The sequence below is a fragment of the Citrus sinensis genome, chromosome 4 (assembly GCF_022201045.2).
Source record: "Citrus sinensis cultivar Valencia sweet orange chromosome 4, DVS_A1.0, whole genome shotgun sequence".
Taxonomy (NCBI): Eukaryota; Viridiplantae; Streptophyta; class Magnoliopsida; order Sapindales; family Rutaceae; genus Citrus; species Citrus sinensis.
Window position 1 is genome coordinate 26,762,797 of NC_068559.1, and position 20,343 is coordinate 26,783,139.

General features: G+C 34.5%; 3 protein-coding genes across 10 annotated transcripts; all 3 read left to right on the top strand.

Moving 5' to 3' along the window:
• The first annotated feature begins 449 nt into the window (after window positions 1-449).
• Window positions 450-4,256, top strand: LOC102611505 (uncharacterized). Of its 3 annotated transcripts, none has more exons than XM_006483779.4 (3): window positions 458-927; window positions 1,466-3,274; window positions 3,859-4,256. In XM_006483779.4, the coding sequence occupies exons 2-3, from the start codon at window positions 1,518-1,520 to the stop codon at window positions 3,863-3,865; spliced, it is 1,764 nt and encodes a 587-aa protein (XP_006483842.1). In that variant the 5' UTR covers window positions 458-927; window positions 1,466-1,517; the 3' UTR covers window positions 3,866-4,256. The 3 variants fall into 3 exon arrangements, with proteins under 3 accessions (XP_006483843.1, XP_006483842.1, XP_006483841.1); XM_006483778.4 differs by having other exon boundaries at window positions 460-927; window positions 1,336-3,274; XM_006483780.3 differs by lacking the exon at window positions 3,859-4,256 and having other exon boundaries at window positions 450-927; window positions 1,336-3,278.
• A 929-nt stretch (window positions 4,257-5,185) lies between these two features.
• On the top strand, window positions 5,186-8,707 carry LOC102610918 (uncharacterized). The gene is made up of 9 exons (XM_006483776.4): window positions 5,186-5,547; window positions 5,646-5,725; window positions 5,941-6,043; window positions 6,240-6,337; window positions 6,490-6,620; window positions 6,712-6,820; window positions 7,385-7,576; window positions 7,672-7,808; window positions 7,954-8,707. Exons 1-9 carry the CDS (start codon window positions 5,253-5,255, stop codon window positions 8,240-8,242), a joined length of 1,434 nt encoding a protein of 477 aa, XP_006483839.1. The 5' UTR covers window positions 5,186-5,252; the 3' UTR covers window positions 8,243-8,707.
• Window positions 8,708-10,482: 1,775 nt separating this feature from the next.
• LOC102611224 (uncharacterized) lies at window positions 10,483-16,445 on the top strand. 6 transcript variants are annotated; one of them, XM_006483777.4, is made up of 20 exons: window positions 10,483-10,641; window positions 10,738-10,864; window positions 11,527-11,564; window positions 11,666-11,688; window positions 12,427-12,533; window positions 12,613-12,664; window positions 12,774-12,858; window positions 13,514-13,604; window positions 13,966-13,998; window positions 14,155-14,222; window positions 14,327-14,389; window positions 14,599-14,654; window positions 14,736-14,809; window positions 14,893-14,985; window positions 15,079-15,180; window positions 15,344-15,424; window positions 15,507-15,598; window positions 15,713-15,728; window positions 15,934-16,047; window positions 16,133-16,445. In XM_006483777.4, the coding sequence occupies exons 2-20, from the start codon at window positions 10,757-10,759 to the stop codon at window positions 16,232-16,234; spliced, it is 1,398 nt and encodes a 465-aa protein (XP_006483840.1). In that variant the 5' UTR covers window positions 10,483-10,641; window positions 10,738-10,756; the 3' UTR covers window positions 16,235-16,445. The 6 variants fall into 6 exon arrangements, with proteins under 6 accessions (XP_006483840.1, XP_024956665.1, XP_015387491.1 ...); XM_015532005.3 differs by having other exon boundaries at window positions 10,508-10,641; window positions 10,724-10,864; XM_052439559.1 differs by having other exon boundaries at window positions 10,523-10,637.
• Window positions 16,446-20,343: the final 3,898 nt, after the last annotated feature.

Sequence of the window (20,343 nt, forward strand, 5' to 3'; positions counted from 1 at the left end):
TACTACAATTATCTAATCATGCTTCTTGATAACAAATTAACAATTAACAAAGGTCAAGAATTGAAATTTACCTCTAGTCTTCTCTATGCATAACATTCAATGATCTCATGTGTTGCTTATGATCAAATTAAGAAAAACGTTCATTTTCTTGATCACTCTCCCTCTCCCTCTTGTTAATGAAAAAGATAAGACATCTTATTCTTTTTATACGAGAATACAAATATTGTTGAGCAATTGAAAAGACTAAAATACCCTAAGAGAATTGTAGTATTGCACCAATACCCTCTGCCATACCCAAATATTTATCCCCATCGACGCATGTTGACAGACATTATATGGAGATTTATTTTAACTGTGATAGGCCCCCTTAAGTTGGAGCATCATCGTAAACAACCTTAACTATTGCTTTTAGCAGCTGATCATCCCCTCTACTGACAATTATTTAATTTTTTTCTTGTTAATAGCCTATTTAATTTTTTTCCTATTAAGATTAGGGTTTCTTATAACAATTATAATTAAGAAATTTAATTAAATTAAACAGAGGAGCGTGCTAAGCTACAATAGATAAGTGATTTTCATTATTTTCTAAGAAAGCAACAATAATATAAATTCCAACCCATTAATTCTTCACTCTTCCCCATAAATTTTTAAATTCTTTCTCTCTTCTTTCTTTAATTCTCTAATCGTAATTAAAAAAAAAAAAATTCTCTAATCAAAATCCTAAAATTATAACGCTTTTTTCCCTAAATTTTCGTTCTCTAACCAAAATCCTAGAACCCTATCAGCTTTTTTTTTTTTTTTTTGCTTCTCCTAATCTGAAAATGAGAATTCCCATCCAAGTATTTTGAGCTCTCCTCTGAGACTCCTGATCGCACCGTTTTAATTCGTCTCCGCTCCCCTGCAATCTCCAATCTGCAAAACCCTAAGGTACCCTTTCTCTCCCTCTCTCCGTAAAGACAATTTGCCTGTTGTAGTGTAGCTAAATCTCTTTGTAGCCGCCTGAGTTAGGGTTTAAAGCGTTTTAACTTTGTACTCATCGACTCGTGTGTATCAGTTAGATCAATACGGAGTTCGCTAATCGTTTTTCAGTGTGATTTTAGGAGAGTTAGTCGAATCTGGTTTTAGTTAGATTAGGTTTAACAAAATTATTGAGGTAAGATTTGACTAGTTACTTTTGTTTCAAATTAATTTTGAAAATTCCCTTAGAAAAAAGGTATAATAATGAAGTTATGTGACTTGTGCGTGTGTCACTGTGCTTCTGGACACTGGTTTGTTTGAATAGTAGTTCTCTTCTAGAAAAACTCATTCTACTTATATTGTTGGCCTGTAATACAGGTAGATAAGTGGTTTCTTTGGTAATTGGTTCATTCCACAGCAACCCCAAGGCACCTGCCCTTCAGCTTAACCCACCTTTCAGCTTAACCAGCCTTTCAGCTTAATCCGCATTTCATCTTCTGTGTTTCAGAACCGACAGTTGATATATCGTCTCTCTCTCTCTCTCCCCCCTAAAACTTGGCATGGATCTTCTCCAGAACTATGCTGACGAAAAAGAAGATGAGCTAGATAAGCCGGAAAACCAAAATGACCAAAATCCTGATTCTGCAGCACTGGAATCATCACCACCACATATACTCCCATCCAAATCTGCTGCGCCTCAAGTTGATGATACCACGCTGGCTCTAACTGTTGCCCAAGCCCGCCAAACCCAATCCAGGCCCATTGACCCCAGTCAACATGTTGTTGCCTACAACCCCACATACGAACAGCTGTGGGCCCCTATATACGGTCCAGCCCATCCTTATGCCAAGGATGGCATCGCCCAGGGCATGCGCAACCACAAGCTTGGTTTTGTAGAGGATGCCTCTATTGATTCGTTTGTTTTCGATGAACAATACAACACCTTCTACAAATATGGCTATGCTGCTGACCCCGCTGGAAGCAATTACATTGGTGATTTGGATGCTTTGGAGAAAAATAATGCCATCTCGGTGTACAATATACGTCAAAATGAGCAAAAAAAGAGAAAGTTGGAGAGGAAACAGGAAGCTGAGGGTGGTGATGGTATGGCTGTTGATGTGGATCCTGCGGAGGTTAATAATCCTGCAACTGACTCTTGGCTGATGAAGAATCGGAAGAGCCCATGGGCAGGTAAAAAGGAGGGAGTACAAACAGAGTTGACTGAAGAACAAAAGAAGTATGCAGAGGAGTATGCAAAGAAGAAAGAAGATAAAGGTAATGCAGGCGGTGAGAAAGGTGAGCATGTGGAGGATAAGAGTACTTTTCATGGCAAAGAAGAGAAGGATTATCAGGGTAGGTCCTGGGTTGCTCCTCCCAAAGATGCTAAAGCAGCCAATGATCATTGTTATATTCCAAAGAGGTTGGTTCACACTTGGAGTGGGCATACCAAGGGTGTTTCAGCAATTCGATTCTTCCCCAAATATGGACATTTGATTCTCTCTGCAGGGATGGATACTAAGGTGAAGATTTGGGATGTGTTCAATTCAGGCAAGTGCATGAGGACTTACATGGGTCATTCAAAGGCTGTTCGTGATATTTCATTTTGCAATGATGGGACTAAATTTTTGACGGCCAGCTATGATAAGAACATCAAGTACTGGGATACAGAAACTGGGCAAGTTATAAGGACTTTCTCGACCGGGAAGATTCCATACGTAGTTAAGCTTAATCCGGATGATGATAAGCAGAATATTTTGTTGGCAGGTATGAGTGATAAGAAGATTGTTCAGTGGGATATGAACACAAAAGAAATTACTCAAGAGTATGATCAACACTTGGGAGCAGTGAATACTATTACATTTGTGGACAATAACAGGAGATTTGTTACTTCAAGTGATGACAAGTCTCTCCGCGTATGGGAATTTGGGATTCCAGTGGTTATAAAGTATATTAGTGAGCCTCACATGCACTCAATGCCATCAATTTCGCTTCATCCCAATACCAATTGGTTAGCTGCGCAGAGTTTGGATAATCAGATTCTTATTTATAGCACAAGGGAGAGGTTCCAGCTGAATAAGAAAAAGAGGTTTGCTGGGCACATTGTGGCTGGATATGCTTGTCAAGTCAATTTCTCTCCGGATGGACGGTTTGTTATGTCGGGAGATGGTGAGGGTAAGTGCTGGTTTTGGGACTGGAAGAGCTGCAAAGTGTTCAGGACCCTCAAGTGTCATGAAGGGGTTTGCATTGGGTGTGAGTGGCATCCACTGGAACAAAGTAAAGTTGCAACATGTGGTTGGGATGGCTTGATTAAGTACTGGTAAGTGGTTTCTCAACAGGTTTATTGACTCCCATATGTCTCATGACTTATATTGTGCATGTTCAGTCATTGTCAGAAATAATGAAAATGCATATTAATGAACTTGCGAGTGCACTGGCTTACATAGCTGGCTACCATTGTTGCACTTGGGGCACAGTATAGATCAATGTACACCTGAAGTGGTAGTTGGCTATATTATGCAAAATTTGTGCTTAAAAAATTCTGTTGCTTGCATGTCATTGTTGTGGTTCCGCTATCATAGATCAGTATGCATATTATCCATTTTTTTTCCTCAAGTTTTATGGTTCATCTTTTCTTCCCTTGAAAATTGTGTTCCAATTCCTTTGCTTCATGTTGACATACCATATGGGGTTTATCAATTAACTAAATTTGCACTATTTCACTTTTTTTATGTTTATTGATGCCATATCTGCAATGCATCCATCTCTGTCTTATTCTGTTCTATTAATTTTAGATCATAGGAAAAGTTGCAACTGTCGCCACTATAAAGCTACAATGTTGTCTGGGTTGATGCAATTATGTTTAAGACAATGGGACTGACTTTTGTAATATCTGGTTTGCAGGGACTAGCTTTGTCCTTAGCTCCAGATGGCAAGGAGTAGATATCATGGACTAATCTGGCGAGACAGATCTCGCTGGAAGACTACAGGAGTCAAATTCATGATTTGTTACGCCAATATGGTTGCAGTTGATAAAATGTTCAAAAATGTGTGTAAGGTCGTCGAATCGATCGCGGCCAAATCATTCAGCTTCAAGGGAGTTGATTCAGATTTTTGTGTTAGTAATGTCACAAAGTTGTTGGAAATTTACTTTGTATTGTATTGGCTTCATGGATAAGCTAGTAATGTGATTGTCTCGAGGAAAATCTTTGGTGGTTTTAATTCAACACTCGGAATGGCACCTGTATATAGCTCAAAAATAATAAAAGAAATAAAAACAAAGCCGGTGGCATTCACATTCACCATTTATGTACAAATGTTTTAAGGAAAAATTGGTTTGTATGCTGCGGTTGAAAAAAAATGGATGACAAAATGTGAACGTGGAAGGGTAGTAAGACTAGAAAGAGAGATGACGTCTTCTCAAAATATATAAAAAAATTAGGAAAAGAAAAAGACTAAATGACCTAAACGATTAAGGCTGTGTGTGGTATTGTGCGGATGGGGGTGTACTTGTTTAAAAGTTGGCAGTAATACCATGTATGGTATATCAGTTGTTTTTCTTTCCCTAGCATTATATATATGTATATTACATACATCCATGAATTAAAAGACTAATATAATTTTAACACACTGTTGTTAAATTTTAATAAATATGTTTATAAATATTATCAATTTTTACCATGGTGATTTACCAAACGCCTAATAACATTTGTAGTTTTTTTTTTAAAATCATTTTAGTTGTAATTTTTAAACTCCAATACCTCAATTTGGAACAAGTCCTAAATTATTTTTAATAACACTTGTTTATGTAATTTAGAAATCAAATTTATCTCATTCCACACGTTGTATAATAAAAAAATAATATGTTTATTATTTCAATCAAAGTTATTATTTAACAATAATTTTCACCGTATGCTATCAACTTTTAGGAAAACCTTAGGTGCAACTGTGGCACCGTGGCATAATTATATCTAGCCGTTGGATGTCAATAGACCCCACCAATTTAACTGCATCCAACAGCTAGATGCAACAGTGGCACGGTGCCACAGTTGCACCGTAGCCTGATCCCAACTTTTACTTTATAACTATAATTTTATTCGATCTAAATAAGAAGTTTAGCAAAAATATCGTCGTCTGTATTGGTGGTGGAAAATTATTATAATTTTGATTTATTTTTATTTTATACAAAGAATGTACTTGCGTGACCGAAGTAGCCCTCCTAAATCGAGTGTTTGTAATGTGACAACATCTAACATGATAAAACTGGAAAAGCTGATTTGGCCTTTCTTTCGACTAAGATGAGAACCCTTGCAATTGCAAATATGGAGGTGGGCAGTGTGTGGATGAGGCTCGTGCGAGTGCGAGGGGGAGCTCCCTCCGTGTTTCTGATGAAACCTTCGGCGGTCTCTTCATCCTCCAAAACGACACGTACAATTAGATATAAAAATCATCTTTCAACCTTTTTCCCTTCCTCAAACCCTCCACCTATTACTTTCCTCTCCCCTGTGTCACCAACTCGCCGGCCCCTTTCAACTGCTACTTGTTCGCCCCAGATTCCTCTAGCTACGATCGAAGACTATTGCTCCGATGCTGGTGGGCATGCGCGTGTTTATACATGTTTGTTATATATTTAATCGTATATGTGTTTGCTATGCATATTTATGGCAGTAACCGAGTTGGTTTTTTGGTAGGAGGTGGTGATGACATAAATGTTTTACCAAAGAAGGGTTCAAGGGTTCTTCTGAAAGGAATGAGTTTCACTGAACTCCAAGTATGTACTAATTGTCCTCAGTTTTACTTCTGTATTTTTCAACCCATTTGCTTTTTAAGCATATTTTATTAGTGATAAATAATATAATTGTTCTTTAGATCATTAGACGTTGTGTTTTTGGTTCAATGACACTAGATGATCTGGGTCTTTATATATTACTTTCATAAACAAGATCTGTGAGTGTTAAATATAATTGTGCTACTGTGTTTTGACAGCAATGGGTTCGATCACATGGGTTCAGACCTGGTCAAGCTTTGATGCTGTGGAAGCGCCTCTATGGGGATGACATATGGGCACATTGTACCGATGAATTGGAAGGTACTGCATGATCATCTGCTTGGGCACTCTTGATATTACTTGGTTAGATTTTATCTCTAATAGCATTGCTGCACATTCAATTTTCAATGGACGTGCTTTGCCATGTTATGCTTTTGTAAGTTTGTATTTGGTTCTTTCCCAGGATGTTTCTTTTTTGGAGGTGATTACTCGGTTTTAGTAATTATATATTGTGTAGGTTTGAACAAGGATTTCAAGAAAATGTTGAGTGAACATGCTGAATTCAGGGCATTATCCTTGAAAGACATTCTCACATCATCCGATGGAACTAGAAAGGTAGAAATAATCTTCTTCATCTACTCTAAATTAGTTAGAAACAATCTTTAGGAATACTCTTGTACTATGGTTGCTAATATTCAATATGTATTTAAGACTTGCATTACATTGAGAATCTTCGCATTGATTTTGAAACTCGCAGGAGGTTTCAGATTTTATTTATGCTGGATGATGGACTGGTGATAGAAACTGTTGTCATTCCATGCAATAGGGGCAGGACAACTGTTTGTGTTTCAAGTCAAGTGGGATGCGCTATGAATTGTCAGTTCTGCTACACTGGCAGGCAAGTTTTAATTTACTTCTCATACTCTGTAATTCCCACTCTGTTTTACTTCTGCGTGCTTCATTCCATGATATGTCAATTTATTTTGTAGGATGGGTCTGAAGAGGCATCTGACTGCAGCTGAGATTGTAGAACAAGCAGTATTTGCTCGGCGTCTGCTCTCGAGTGAAGTTGGCTCGATTACAAATGTTGTATTTATGGTAAATGCATATTTAGGGTAGATTTCCCGTGATCTAAACGTTTTCCAGTAGAGGGAACAATATTGGGGATGGCTCTATAATGATCTGCAGTCTTTAATCGGGTAGACAGTGTTAACTTGCTTTATCTGGTTTGCCCATTTAACAAATTATGTGGCAGACTTCTCCACATAAACTGTGTGTATGACCATTGGTTTTCCAGTAATTAAAAGAGCTTTTGTTCTTTTCTTTTGTGTTTACAGGAGAAAAAAGGGGCCTCTTTACTTTTATATTTTTGTTTAGTTCAATCAAAGGTTCACTTTAGTCCTTCATAAGGACTGCAAGTGCTCAAACTCATGCATGTTTGCATACATACTCAAACAAGAAAAAGGATTTTAAACTTGACTGGAGTTTCCATGCTCTTATGTTGATTTTGCCTAAGTGTCATCAAGTTCTTTAGTTAAGAAATGTTGCTATCCTCATCTATCCACACTGCTAACCAGGGAGCTTTAGATTATCAGTATGTTCTGAATTAAACTAAGGTTCTCAATATTGTTTCTAATTAGTGAGATAACAATATATTTGTAGGGAATGGGAGAGCCACTTCACAAGGTTGAAAATGTTATAAAAGCTGCCAACATAATGGTGCATGAACAGGGTCTTCACTTCAGTCCTCGCAAGGTCACTGTTTCTACAAGTGGGCTTGTTCCCCAGCTGAAACAATTTCTCAATGAATCTAATTGTGCTTTAGCTGTTAGTTTAAACGCTACAACTGATGAGGTATTTAAGTTTCCAGCTTATTCTTTTTCTCACCAACTGTCAACAGTGCTGAGTGATAGAGAGATGTTATTGACCACCTTTTACAAACCATGCAGGTCAGAAACTGGATCATGCCGATTAATCGGAAGTATAAACTAGGACTGCTTATTGAGACTCTTCGGGAGGAACTTCACTTCAAAAATAATTACAAAGTTCTCTTTGAATACGTAATGCTTGCCGGAGTTAATGACAGGTTTGATAATTTTTTTTACCTTTTGCACACCAATGGTGAACTTAATTAGATATGAGGGTTCTCTCTCTCTCTCTCTCTATATATAAATATATGTGTGTATGTTTACAACTGTAGTCAGTGGGCTGATGTCTATTTCTTTGTGCAGCTTTGATGATGCAAAGAGGCTTATTGGTCTTGTTCAGGGCATTCCATGCAAGATCAATCTCATTTCCTTCAATCCTCATTGTGGATCACAGTTTACACCAACCACCGATGAGAAAATGATTGAGTTTCGGAATATTTTGGCCGGGGCTGGGTGCACTGTTTTCTTGCGTCTGAGCAGAGGGGATGATCAGATGGCAGCCTGTGGTCAGCTTGGGAATCCCGGTGCAATACAGGCTCCCTTACTTCGTGTTCCAGAGAAGTTCCAGACGGCTATAAATGCATCAATCTGATTATTACTTCAGAGAGATGTTCCCACTAGCTTATTATTTCCCCAAAAATGAAACACAAGCGACTTATGTGAATTGCATGACCATCTGGCAAGTCCAAGTTCGTCTCAAGAGCATTAAGGAAAATTTACCGTGTTTATGAAGTTTGTATGATTAGGTTTCTGATTGGAATTTAAAGATTCAAAATTTCTAGCTCAAAAATGTAGAACAGGGTTTTAGTGAAGCCTTGGTCATGTTGATTGCATGACCAAGAACTATTTTTCAGATTTAGGTAAATCTCAACTCTGTCTTTGTGGTAGATAGGATAATTATAGCTGGGAATTTTCCTTAGTAGAGAGGTGATTTTGACTTCGGATGAGTGGATTGTTGAAATTTCAAAACAAGCTAGCTCGTTCATTTTTCATTTTTTCATGGACTCCTCCATTTTTCCAACGAGTAGTTGAAATTGAGTTTCATATTTGTTTTTTACTTTATTTGCAATTGAGTCAGTATAATTTTTAATTTTTTTTTAATGAAGTCTGCTGTTTTTAGTATAGTTAGGTTACGTTTGGCACGCTGAATTGGATTTGACTAATTATTAAGATTGGACTAGATTAAGTTGGATTGGATTAAGCTGGATTATATTATGTTCTGTATTATGTTTGGTACAATATCGGATTAGGCAATGTTAAATCATATTTAAATACAAAAAAATATTTATGAATATTTAAGAGTAATAATTAAAATTAATTTAAAAATAATTAACAAGAGCATTAAATATGTAATAAATTAGTTATTGGGTAGTCATAATTATAATAAACAAATATAAATTAATAAAATTATTTAATTAATTTTTATTATATATTTTAGATATATTTTATTTTATCAAAAAGTTAGCAAATAATGTATATATAAAATCAATTATTTAATTGTATTATTAATTTTCATGATTATTTTTAATATTACATTGGTGATTATTAAATTTAATACAATCAATTATTATAACAAATTATTAAATAGTTAATTTTATTGGAGTAAAAGTACCAATTTAATTAAACTATAAAACAAAATAAAAAATAAATTCAAGTAAATCATGAATAAAATAAATAAATAAATAATTAAATAAATTTTAGGTTTAATTAATTAAATTTTAGGTTACAAGTAAAAAATAGTGTTATTTATGAAAGAAATATGAATAAATCTTTTTGTCTTATCCTAATCCCATCTAAACCCACTTATAAATTGGGATCGTTAATCTCATGATTTAAGTACTAAATTTAAATTTAGTCCTCCCTAATCCAATCCAAGCAAAGTAGCCAAACATGGGATAAAATATTTAATCCCAAAGTTAATTCAATCCTATACTTAATCTAACTCCCAAAGATCGCATTAGTGTTGTTATTGTCTCCATTTGTGGGTGGCGTGAGTGCTGGGGACAAGAAATGTCCCTGTCATGCTATTTGGCTTGGCACCAGTCTAAGCAGATTCTGTGATTGTTCCCTCCTCATCTCGTACACATGGTCAGATTCGTTTGCTTCAGGTTATATCCTTTTTTGTTTTTTTCCCCAATAATTTAATTGCGAGTACGTTCGCAGCGAATAGCAGTGAGAAGTTACGGCTCCAATAAGTTAGTCTCTCAATATAAAAGCAGGCCAATAATCACTTAGCTTGCGTAAACAGTAAGCAGAAACGATACGGTTGCCGTGCCGTGACTGTCTCAGTTGAAAAACTAATCCAAATTAAATTTAAAAATATTGAACGTGCAGCAATTGTACTCCTTATAAAACTTAAGGATTTTTCAGACTACTAACTCCCAATCAAAATTTTCAGTGTAAAATTAAGTGATAAAATAATAAAATTAAGTGGACTAATAGATAAATGTTACTTAATTATAAGATACGTTAAAAATAAGACCCAAAACTTAATTCAATGGACCCATTCGATCGAGGACCGACGCATGGCGCCTCAATTTTTCATGTGCTGAGTAAAGTGAGCTGCTTTTGTTCTCCGAAAACACAGGAGAGCGACAAGTGTTACCCAAAATGAAACGCTAATTGTCGTTTCATCAGAAAAGCTGATTCGGGAGCTTTCCATCTGTCCTTCTTTGCTCTTTCCGTTTTCCTAACAGAAAATGGTTTCGTTTCACATTACACGACTCGTTACCACCACTGAAGGCTTCATCCCTGATTGGATCGTGCATACCACGCTCGAAAACTTGCGCGTCGGTTGACCTATGACTTTTTTGGCGGCATCGCCACATGACTGCTCCTCCAAAACCAAAAATCCATGTGTGCATACAATACATTCACTCCCCTCCCCAGCCCTTTCATTTCCTACATTTTCACTCTTAACTAACTCTTCCCACCCTCCCCCCCTCCCCTCCCTCCCTCCCTCTTCATCCGTTCAAATTTTCAAATCCGTAGGTACTAGAATTTGAAATTTTCTCCTTTTTTTTTTTCTAGTTCTAGTTTCATTTTTAAGGTTTAATTTTCTTCATTTCTTTAGTTTCTGTGTTTCAGAGTACTTAGCGAGGTAACAATGGGAGCTTCTTCGACCGACGAGCTGTTGAAATCAAACTCTTCGCAGAAAGAACGATACTCGAAGCACGTTCATGATAACGTTCACGGAAACATCTATCTGGATCCGGTATTGTCAGCTCCATCTCTAAATTTTCGTTGTTTCTGAATCATTTGTAAATTCGATTCTCGAATCTCTTGTATGCGTGCCTTTGCTGTTTGTTTTGTTTTGTTTACTTGAGCATTAACTTAGAACCGATTGATAAATTTTGGTTTAATCTGTTTTACAACTTTAACTGATTTTGTATGACATTTTTGAGTTTGAATTTGATTTTAATATTTTGATTTATGATTTTCTTCTTGAGTCCGGATCTTCTTTAAGAATTGTTGACGCAACTTAAATTTGAAAGTGTGAACAAAACTTAGAAAAGAAGTAAGTGAAAAACAGAGCAGATATGGAGACTTTAGAGATCGTTTATCTCGTATCATGCTATATTAGTTATTTTTATATGGAACGAATGAACATCTTTGTTAAATGTTCAGTTTAGTAGTTGTTAATTTTTGTGACTTGTAAATATCCTAGTAGTTGCTGTGTTTTGTCACTTTATTGTGGAGATAGCTGATTGGTCATTTATTGTATGTGAAATAGAAAACGTGACGTGTCTTTTACTTAATTGTCTGATCTGGACTTGGCTTTTTGCATTTTTGATATTACCATTAGGTTGTTACAGATTTCTTGGAGATGCCATAGCTATAAAATTGAACTTGCTTATTGTTTTTCTGTGAATGCAGCTGGCTTTGCAATTCATTGACACTGAAGAGTTTCAGAGGCAAGTATGATAGAATTGATGTATCTGAACAGATTTATCTGTTATTTCTTCTTGGATTCGTTAATTAAAACTATAGTTTGTTGATTTGTTACATATTGCAGACTCCGTGATCTAAAGCAACTTGGTGAGTTTCGAACTACTTCTAATTTTTTAAGAAATTTAGTAATAAATGATTCAATTAGGTGATTATTGTAGATTTGAAATGCTGGTTCATAAAACTGTAAAATATTATCCAACTTATGACACTGGTTAATTTTTATGGTTAAATGGTTGTGGATGATCATGATGAAGACAATGTATTCATTGTTTCTAAAGTTCACTTGTGTAATTCCTAAATTTTCCCTTGAAATCTGTTATTAGTTGTTCAGTTTATTACCTTACTGAACAAATTTTTATGGATAGAATTCATCTTTCCTAGTGACTGCTGGATTTGCTTTAGTCAGTACATTGGTGGTAGGCAGAGTAGAGATTGGTGGCCGTACATTTTTGTTTATTAACACTTCAATTAGTGCCCATATGAAAAACTAACATTCTCTGTTAAGTGGATTGTGGTTGCCATGACAGGAGAAACCATTTGAGTGCCAATTAATGATTGCAATATATCATTAGCTATTTGATAGCATTTTTAACTTGCTTATCTAGTATAGATTTTCGTTTGAGTTCTTCTGACCATGCATCGCCTCATTAAACTGAAAAAATGTGTAAAAAATTGACTTGTAATTGCTAGAGAATTAGTTTGTGGTAACACTCTCACTGATTGACTAGAAAGGTCCTGAAAGGGTGCCCATAATAATATCTGATAGATATGCTGCTTTCTAAATCTTAAAATTGTTAATAAGCTAAATTTCTTTCTTGCTTCCAGGTTTATCACACTTGGTTTACCCAGGAGCTGTACATTCTCGTTTTGAGCATTCACTAGGGGTTTATTGGTTAGCTGGTACAGCTGTTCAAACACTTAAAGATTACCAGGTAGGAATTTGTCCAAATAATTCTCAGAATGAGAATTATTATGAGAATCTTTTCCTCATATGCATGTGATCCTTTGTAGGGCCTAGAGCTTGATATTGATGACATTGATATACAGACGGTGAAACTTGCTGGTAATAAGATTCACATATCGGCAGATATTCATTGTTTTCATTCGTCTGTGTGAATCTGTCAATGTTGTGTTCATTTTCAATTCTAATGTTTTGTTTATTTTCTACATAGGACTGCTGCATGATGTTGGCCATGGGCCATTCAGCCATATGTTTGAGAGGGAGTTTCTTCCTCGGGTTCTTAGTGGCTCCAATTGGTGAGTAACATCTCAGTGCAATAGTAATAGATCAGGGGACGGATTTGATGGTGACAAACCAAGATGTCAGAATCATTGTTTTCAAAACAATTTGTTTCATTGATAAATAACCTTTTTTCTATCTATTGAAGTATTTATTTGGTGATTCAGTGATCATATGCAATTTTCTGTTCCTAAGACTTTGCTTGGAACATTAGTGGAGATAATTCTGGATGCTATGTAAGAATTCGTGGTATCTAACTGGGATACATGACTATCTGTTTTCCATATTTCCAAGGTCCTCACTACGTTTTATACCTTCTGAGGCTAGAAAGTTCCAATAAGGTTTACATAGTTAAATTTTACAAAGTTTTTGAACTTGGTTCATTCTTGAGAAGTAGCATAAGGGACAATATGTTTTGATTAGTTATCACTAATAATGTAACTTTTTTTTACATCAAGCGGTATAGTCAGGGTGATGAAACATAATATTCTATTCAGATCTGCAATGATCATGTGAAAATTTGTATAACTTTTTAAAAAAAAATTATTTTTTAAGTACTGCATGAACAAAAACCAAACCCCTTCCCCCACCCATCTGAGCAGGGTTTGAAGCCCAAACCTGTTGTACCACCCAAGCAGGTTTACTAGTGATTACTCTGATTTAATATTTCAGGTCTCATGAAGACATGTCCCTGAAGATGATAGACTACATTGTTGATCAGCACTATATTGACATTGATTCAGGAAGGCTTGATAGGGTGAAGGTTAACCTGTTTAGCCATCTATTTTTTATCCGCTTCCTTTTACTTTTCTCTTCAATAACCATGATTTCTGAAGCTGCTGGCCATTGGAGTTCTTCAATTCCAACATATAGACCTATAGACAGTGAGGGTTGTTGCTCCAAGAACACCAACTTTGCACTCATTTTCATTTGGAATGAACTTCTTTTTCTTTTCTTTCTTGCACCCTAATCCATCCTTCCCCTTCAAGCGGCCACTTGCAGGCGTTCAATTGTTTGTGGCACTTTTGAATTTTTAGATTATCGACTTATACAGTATACCTTTTCTTTTCTTTTCTATATACATGTTGAAATTTGGGCCCTGACACTTTTTTTTGGCTTAACAGGAAATGATAGTTACTAGCCATGCTTCACAGAAAGTATGTCAGATTGTCCAACCTTTGATTTGACTTCTTCTCCAATACATGAGAACATATTGAAGCTATTTTTTTACACTTATAGCTCTGAATTTATTTCCATTGGTGTCTTATTTTTATCATTGGCATTTTAAAAGAAAAAAATTCTTAAAAATGTAGAGTGCGAAGGAAAAACAGTTTCTATATGACATTGTTGCAAATGGTCGGAATGGAATAGATGTAGACAAGTGAGTCCATGAATATCTCATCTTTTATTATATTTTTTCTTTCATTTAATTGATCTATATGGTTTTGACAGGAAAACAAGTTTTAATACATCATTTGTTCACAGGTTTGATTACATTGTTCGTGATTCCCGCGCTTGTGGTCTAGGCTGCAATTTTCAGTTCGAAAGGCATGTGCTGATATCCTATTTATGCTCAGTCTTACGGCAGATACATGTTCATGTAGCCTTCAGTCTTAATTATTTCTGAATTTGAGTGATGTTTCTAAATGTTCAGAGGTTGTAAACGAGATTGTTGATTTACTGACATGCACTGTATGTGATGCTGCAATTCTTCAAGAAAGGAGCCAGTGATAGAAAGTTTTCATTTTTATTTGCAGGTTAATGGAAACTATGCGGGTAATGGGTGATGAGATATGTTACCGAGCTAAGGATTGTTAGTAAATGCTGAAAACCTTTTTCTGACTTACACAGGTAGCTATTATGTTCTTCAATTGATTTTTGAAAATTTGATCAGATCTTACGGTCTACAAGTTGTTTTCTGCACGTGCTGATTTGCATCGAACAGTCTATACACATGCAAAAGTGAAGGTGCCTTTTTTTAACTGATTTGTTTCATCTGCAACTTAAAATGGTGGTGGAGGCATCAGACTTGACCAAATTTCACTTTTCAGGCAATAGAACTTATGCTTGTAGATGCACTGTTAGAAGCAAACGAGCATCTTGGAATTTCGTCCTCAATTCAACAGCCAGCAGAATTTTGGAAGGTAAACATAGAAAATCATTTATGATTTCGTAGTAATTTCCATTATTGTACGTTTGTGACACTAGCACTATCACTATGCTGCTAAAATATGCAGTTAGATGATACAATAATCAATGCCATTTTAGCTGATCCCCGTCCAGAACTGAAGAAAGCAAGAGATATAATTCTTCGAGTTCGAAGAAGGCAGCTATACCAGGTGTCATATTATTTCTATTGGGACAGAAGAGTTTGCTTCATCCGTAGTCTTTTTTTATCTGTGTCAGCCCGTCAGGAAAACTAAATTCGGTATAAAGCTTTTTTAGCATATTCCGTCATGTTCAAATGGAGTAGAATTCTATATTTCTTTTTATATTTTGCAGTTCTGCAATGAGTATTCAGTTCCAAAGGCAAAGCAAGAGCACTTTAAAGGCATAAATGCACAAGATATTGTTTGTTCCCAGGTCCAAAATACACTACCTATATTTATATAAACTTCACTCTGACAGTAAAACACAATATCTCAAAGAGTGATTTGTCAATCAGAAAGCTGGTGAGGTCACACTAAAAGAAGAAGATGTTATTGTGAGCATTGTTAAGATTGATTTGACTCGTGGAAAGAAAAACCCTCTTGAAAGGTATGTGAATGATACAGGTAAACAATGCTCATGATGGTTTGATGCATAGGCTGCTGCTAATAAATTCTAATATTGATCTCTTCTTCTTTGTGCATGTGCATTCTTCCTATGCAGCACGAATTTTTATCAGGTGACAGGATCACTTCCTCTGTTCAATATACTTTACCATTGTATGAAAGCGCGACTAGTTTAGCCTGCTACTTTAGCATAGAAATTATCAGGGGATTTGTTTTCCTTGAGCAAAATAATAGCTTAAATCTATTCATGTTGCAGTGATATTGTCTTCCCATTATATTACTTTTACAGAAGAGATTTTAACATCCTAATTCTATCAGGATTATTGTTCTGATGTGAAATTCCTAATCGACAAAGAGGAGCGCATCAGTCATTTGCTGCCCACATTCTGTCAAGACATGATTGTGAGGGTGTACGCCAAGGAGCCCCATTTGGTCAGTAAGAAAAAATAAAATTGTCTATCATAACTGGTCAAATCTATTACTTTTCAATACTGAACTAATGGAATTTATCTTACAGGTGGAAGCAGTTTCTGATGCCTTTGAGAATTTTCAGATGAAGACATATGGTGAGAAAACGCAGGTGCATTCAACTCCTGAGAAGAAGAAACGCCGAAGATAAATATTACCTGCAATTGTTTGTCTTACCTCTACCTAATTACCTTCTATTGGAAAACATGAAAAAATTCTATTCGTAGAGAACCATTAAAGCTCAAGGAAAATAACTAAACCAAGTGTATAAATACATATGCAATTTGTGTATAAATCCATCTCTCTCTCTCCCCATTTAAATTTGGATGCACGGCTTATATCCTCAGCATCTTTTCTCTTTAGTCTTTTTAACTTCTTAATTATCTTCATCTTATGCACAGCAGATACATGGATTATGGAATGTGGATTTTTAACGTCAAATTAACTTTTGACGCAATATCACAACCATTTATCTTAATGAAGTGGTATAAAAGGTAAAACATTAGTAGACATGATCATTCTCCCATAAATGTTTGCGAATTACTTATTTAATTTACCTTGAAACACTTGTGAAATGTTTTAAAATTAAGCATTTAATACTAAATATTTGAGGAAACACTATGATTACTATATCCTATATTCATTTTCGTGCATGCGCATCAACTCAATGTAAATGATTAAACAATAATTATACATTTTCATACTATTATACCTATTTTCTGACACAATGATCATGTGATGCTTTCAACCAATTCTTTTATATCACGCAAATTACTATCTTAGATTGTACAAGAAATTTTTTATATTAATTTATAGTTGTATCATCATTGATAATTAAATATGTCTGGAACTCCAATCAGCCAATAAAAAGAGTGTTTGGGCAAAAGGAAGCAGAGAGCCCACAATCTGGATTAACTTCTTTTCTTTCAATCAAATTATTGAAGGGGACAATCAAACCCAACCCGGCACACGTTCTTACTCCTCATCCGTACTATAAAAAACATATGCGTATATATACACAAAGGGTTGGTATGAATCGGGTTGGATTGGTTTTTAAGTTTAACCCAAACGAAATTAAATAAATTTGGGTACCCAAATCAACTAACTCTTTATAAAATAACACAACCTAAATTATTTAAATATGATTTGAGTTTGGCTTGACTTATGATATGTTTAGATTACGTTAGATTCTGAAAAATAATTTTATTTTTGAAATAAATTTAGACTATGGAAGAATTACTTACCAAATGATTTTCGAGATACGCTAGTTTCAATTTGGTTTGGATTGTGGGCTATGGGTTTTTAGCCCACTCCTCACACCTCAATTTATAATAAATATTTTAATTAGACTCAATTTTTTTTAAGAGTAATGATATAGCCACAAACTCTTGTACAAACTTATTTTGTATAAACTGATGTGGCATGATAAGATTGGTTGAATTAAATATCACTTGGCCCATATGATTTTTTTTTATTCATTTATATTTTCATTCAACCAATGAATTAATGCCAGGTCAGTTTGTACAAAATAAGTTTGTACAAAAATTTGTAGCTGTATCATTACTCTTTTTTTAATCCAAAGGATTCTTAAGTATTCTTGAAAAAAAATAAAAATTTTTAAAATTATCTTTGCACCACTTTTTTTTTGTCATATATACGTTAACCACTACAAAATTTTGACATGTTCTCTACACTACCTTTATTTCTAAACTTGTATCAATCAACCACTCCACTTTGAAACAAAAAATTTAAATAAAATGATTATTTTATCCCTAAATGAATTAAAAGCTCATTTTATCCTACAAAATTTTTAAAAATAAAAAGCTATTATTATAAGAATACTTCTGAATTTAGTAAAATAAATAAATCTCAAAATCTAAGATGTTAATTTTTATAATTATAATCTTTAAATGATAATTTTTGTAATTATAATTTTTTATTATTCAAAGTTGGTTTAGACTATTATTATTTTAGTGATTACTTTAAACATTGAAAACCATTTGATGATTGTGAAATTGTTTGATAATTGTAATTGTATGATTGATTAGAAAAAAATTATTTGAGATGAGTATTACATGTTTTTTAGGTCGAAAGGATTAAAAAAAAAGAACAATAATATTTTTTCAATTAATTAAATGGTACTTATACACCCAATTTTTCAATAATATTTCATCAATTAATTCAATGATAATTATAATTTTTTATTTTAAAAAAATTAGGATAAAATGGTTATTTAATTCATTTAACGGTATAATGGTCATTTTTATTTAAAATATTAATGTCAAAGTGGTTGATTGATACAAGTTTAAAAACAAAAATAATACAAAGAACATGTCAAAATTTTATAGTGGTTAGATGTACATACGACAAAAAATAGGCAGTGCAGAGATAACTTTTCAAAAAATTATAACACATTTCATTTATTCTTATAAGTGGGCTATTGCCCCCATATCAGAATTTTCTCCCTCATTCAAAGAATAATTGAGTGGAGGTCATTGCAATCTTTATTCTTCACAAAAACATTTGTGAGTGTAGCAGATATCCCGCAAATATTAGAGAGGGTAGGCAACTGATAGTACTTCATAAGAATTTAATGTAAATTAATGGTCATACCTAATTGTCTAATTGTAATATTAATAATTGACTACAATAATAGCAGTTTGTAGATATCTAACATAATATCAAGTTGTCTGATTGTATTATCGATATTATTAATAAAAAAAGAAGAAGCAAGAATAATGGCAAATACGATCAAAGAAACGATTGCTTTGGTCGAGGCAGTTTGGTTCCGTCCACAAGGGCCGTTACAGCGATCAAGAAGTTGCAAATAGCTACTTGCTACTTGCATGGATGCTCAATGCTTTATTTCCAGATGAATATCAATATGATATATATATATATATATATATATATATATATATATATATATATATATATATATATATATATATATATATATATATATATATATATATATATATATATAATAAATAATATATAACTCAGCACCAACACCAATCTAAAAGTTAAATCTTTCAGTAAAAGGTAGTTACACTGTGGAAAAGAGATGCAAAGAAACTTTAAGCCCCGTAATATTGTAGTTCCACTAAGGGCAGCTTCTAAACAGGAGGTTTCTGTTTGCTATGATCTCAATCACCCTAATGCAACAAAGATATCTAATCTCTTTAATCCTTTCTCTTTGATTTCTTTTTTATTATTTTTTAAAAGAAAAAGGTAGGAGTGGACAAAACCCAAATTAATTTTTAACTCCTACCTTTCCCAAAATTTGAATATGACTTGCCAGTTAAAAATTATGATGTTTGAAAACCATTGATCATGCCCCTACCGACTTCTCTATGACTTATAGAGTTCCACAAGAATGGAGCTAGCATAAGTTGGGGCAACTGCCCTATAAACTTAATTGAAATGTCTCCATGAATTGAATGATTGAAGCTCGTACCCTCATGAACTTAATAGAAATGCTCTCATGAATTGAAGTTGTGACCTGTTATATCGAATTCATTCTTAACTTGGCCCCTGTATACTAGATTTCTGGCTCCGACTTTGGAGTCCGTAAGATTTTGTAAGCTTATTGCTGAATTTATTATACTTTTTCCGTATCCTGATCATCAGTTCGTAGGTGCCGCAATGGATACGTTACAAGAAAACTCCCAATCTCATAAAAATCAAAATGGAATATCAAGTGACCAGCGACAGAGTGTTGTTGAATAACAGGGAAAGGATTTTCAATGTTGTCGTCTGGGTTTATTTCTGTTTCATTTACACTTATACATAAAAAGTATCATTTTGAACAGCCAAGTTTTGAGTGTTGACATGTACTCCCTTCTCTTCTCCTCTTTTTGGAGGTTGAATTACCTTCATTCCGACAAGAATGTGCAGAGATGTAAAGACATGCGATACTGTCAAGATAATTGGACTGATTCTGCAAGTTCCTAATGAGATGGCGGGTTTGCTTTACGATTATAGTCAATCACTCTGTCCTAAAAATTAAACTTAAGCTTTTCAATAGCCTTGATCAGATCGATATTCAATAGGGCGTTTCTCACTGAATCCAGAACCCAACTAGAGGGCAGAGATGCATTGAGTTTTCCAATCGTAGCGGCCGTGCCCCGTATTTATTGGCTCCAACAGAAGGTACAGGCACTATCAAAATCGGAAACATAAACAGCTTCAGGATTTGCTTCTGCTTCGGTTCAAAGGAACCAGGTGCGCGCAGATCTGAATTTAGATCACTTCCTT

Coding starts and splice junctions, on each gene's coding strand:
- LOC102610918 (XM_006483776.4), top strand. CDS start 5,253: ATGAGAACCCTTGCAATTGCAAATATGGAGGTGGGCAGTGTGTGGATG. Junction 6,044..6,239: donor TTGTACCGATGAATTGGAAG/GTACTGCATGAT, acceptor TATATTGTGTAG/GTTTGAACAAGGATTTCAAG. Junction 6,621..6,711: donor CAGTTCTGCTACACTGGCAG/GCAAGTTTTAAT, acceptor TTTATTTTGTAG/GATGGGTCTGAAGAGGCATC.
- LOC102611224 (XM_006483777.4), top strand. CDS start 10,757: ATGGGAGCTTCTTCGACCGACGAGCTGTTGAAATCAAACTCTTCGCAG. Junction 10,865..11,526: donor GAAACATCTATCTGGATCCG/GTATTGTCAGCT, acceptor CTGTGAATGCAG/CTGGCTTTGCAATTCATTGA. Junction 14,986..15,078: donor AGCCAGCAGAATTTTGGAAG/GTAAACATAGAA, acceptor TAAAATATGCAG/TTAGATGATACAATAATCAA.
- LOC102611505 (XM_006483779.4), top strand. CDS start 1,518: ATGGATCTTCTCCAGAACTATGCTGACGAAAAAGAAGATGAGCTAGAT.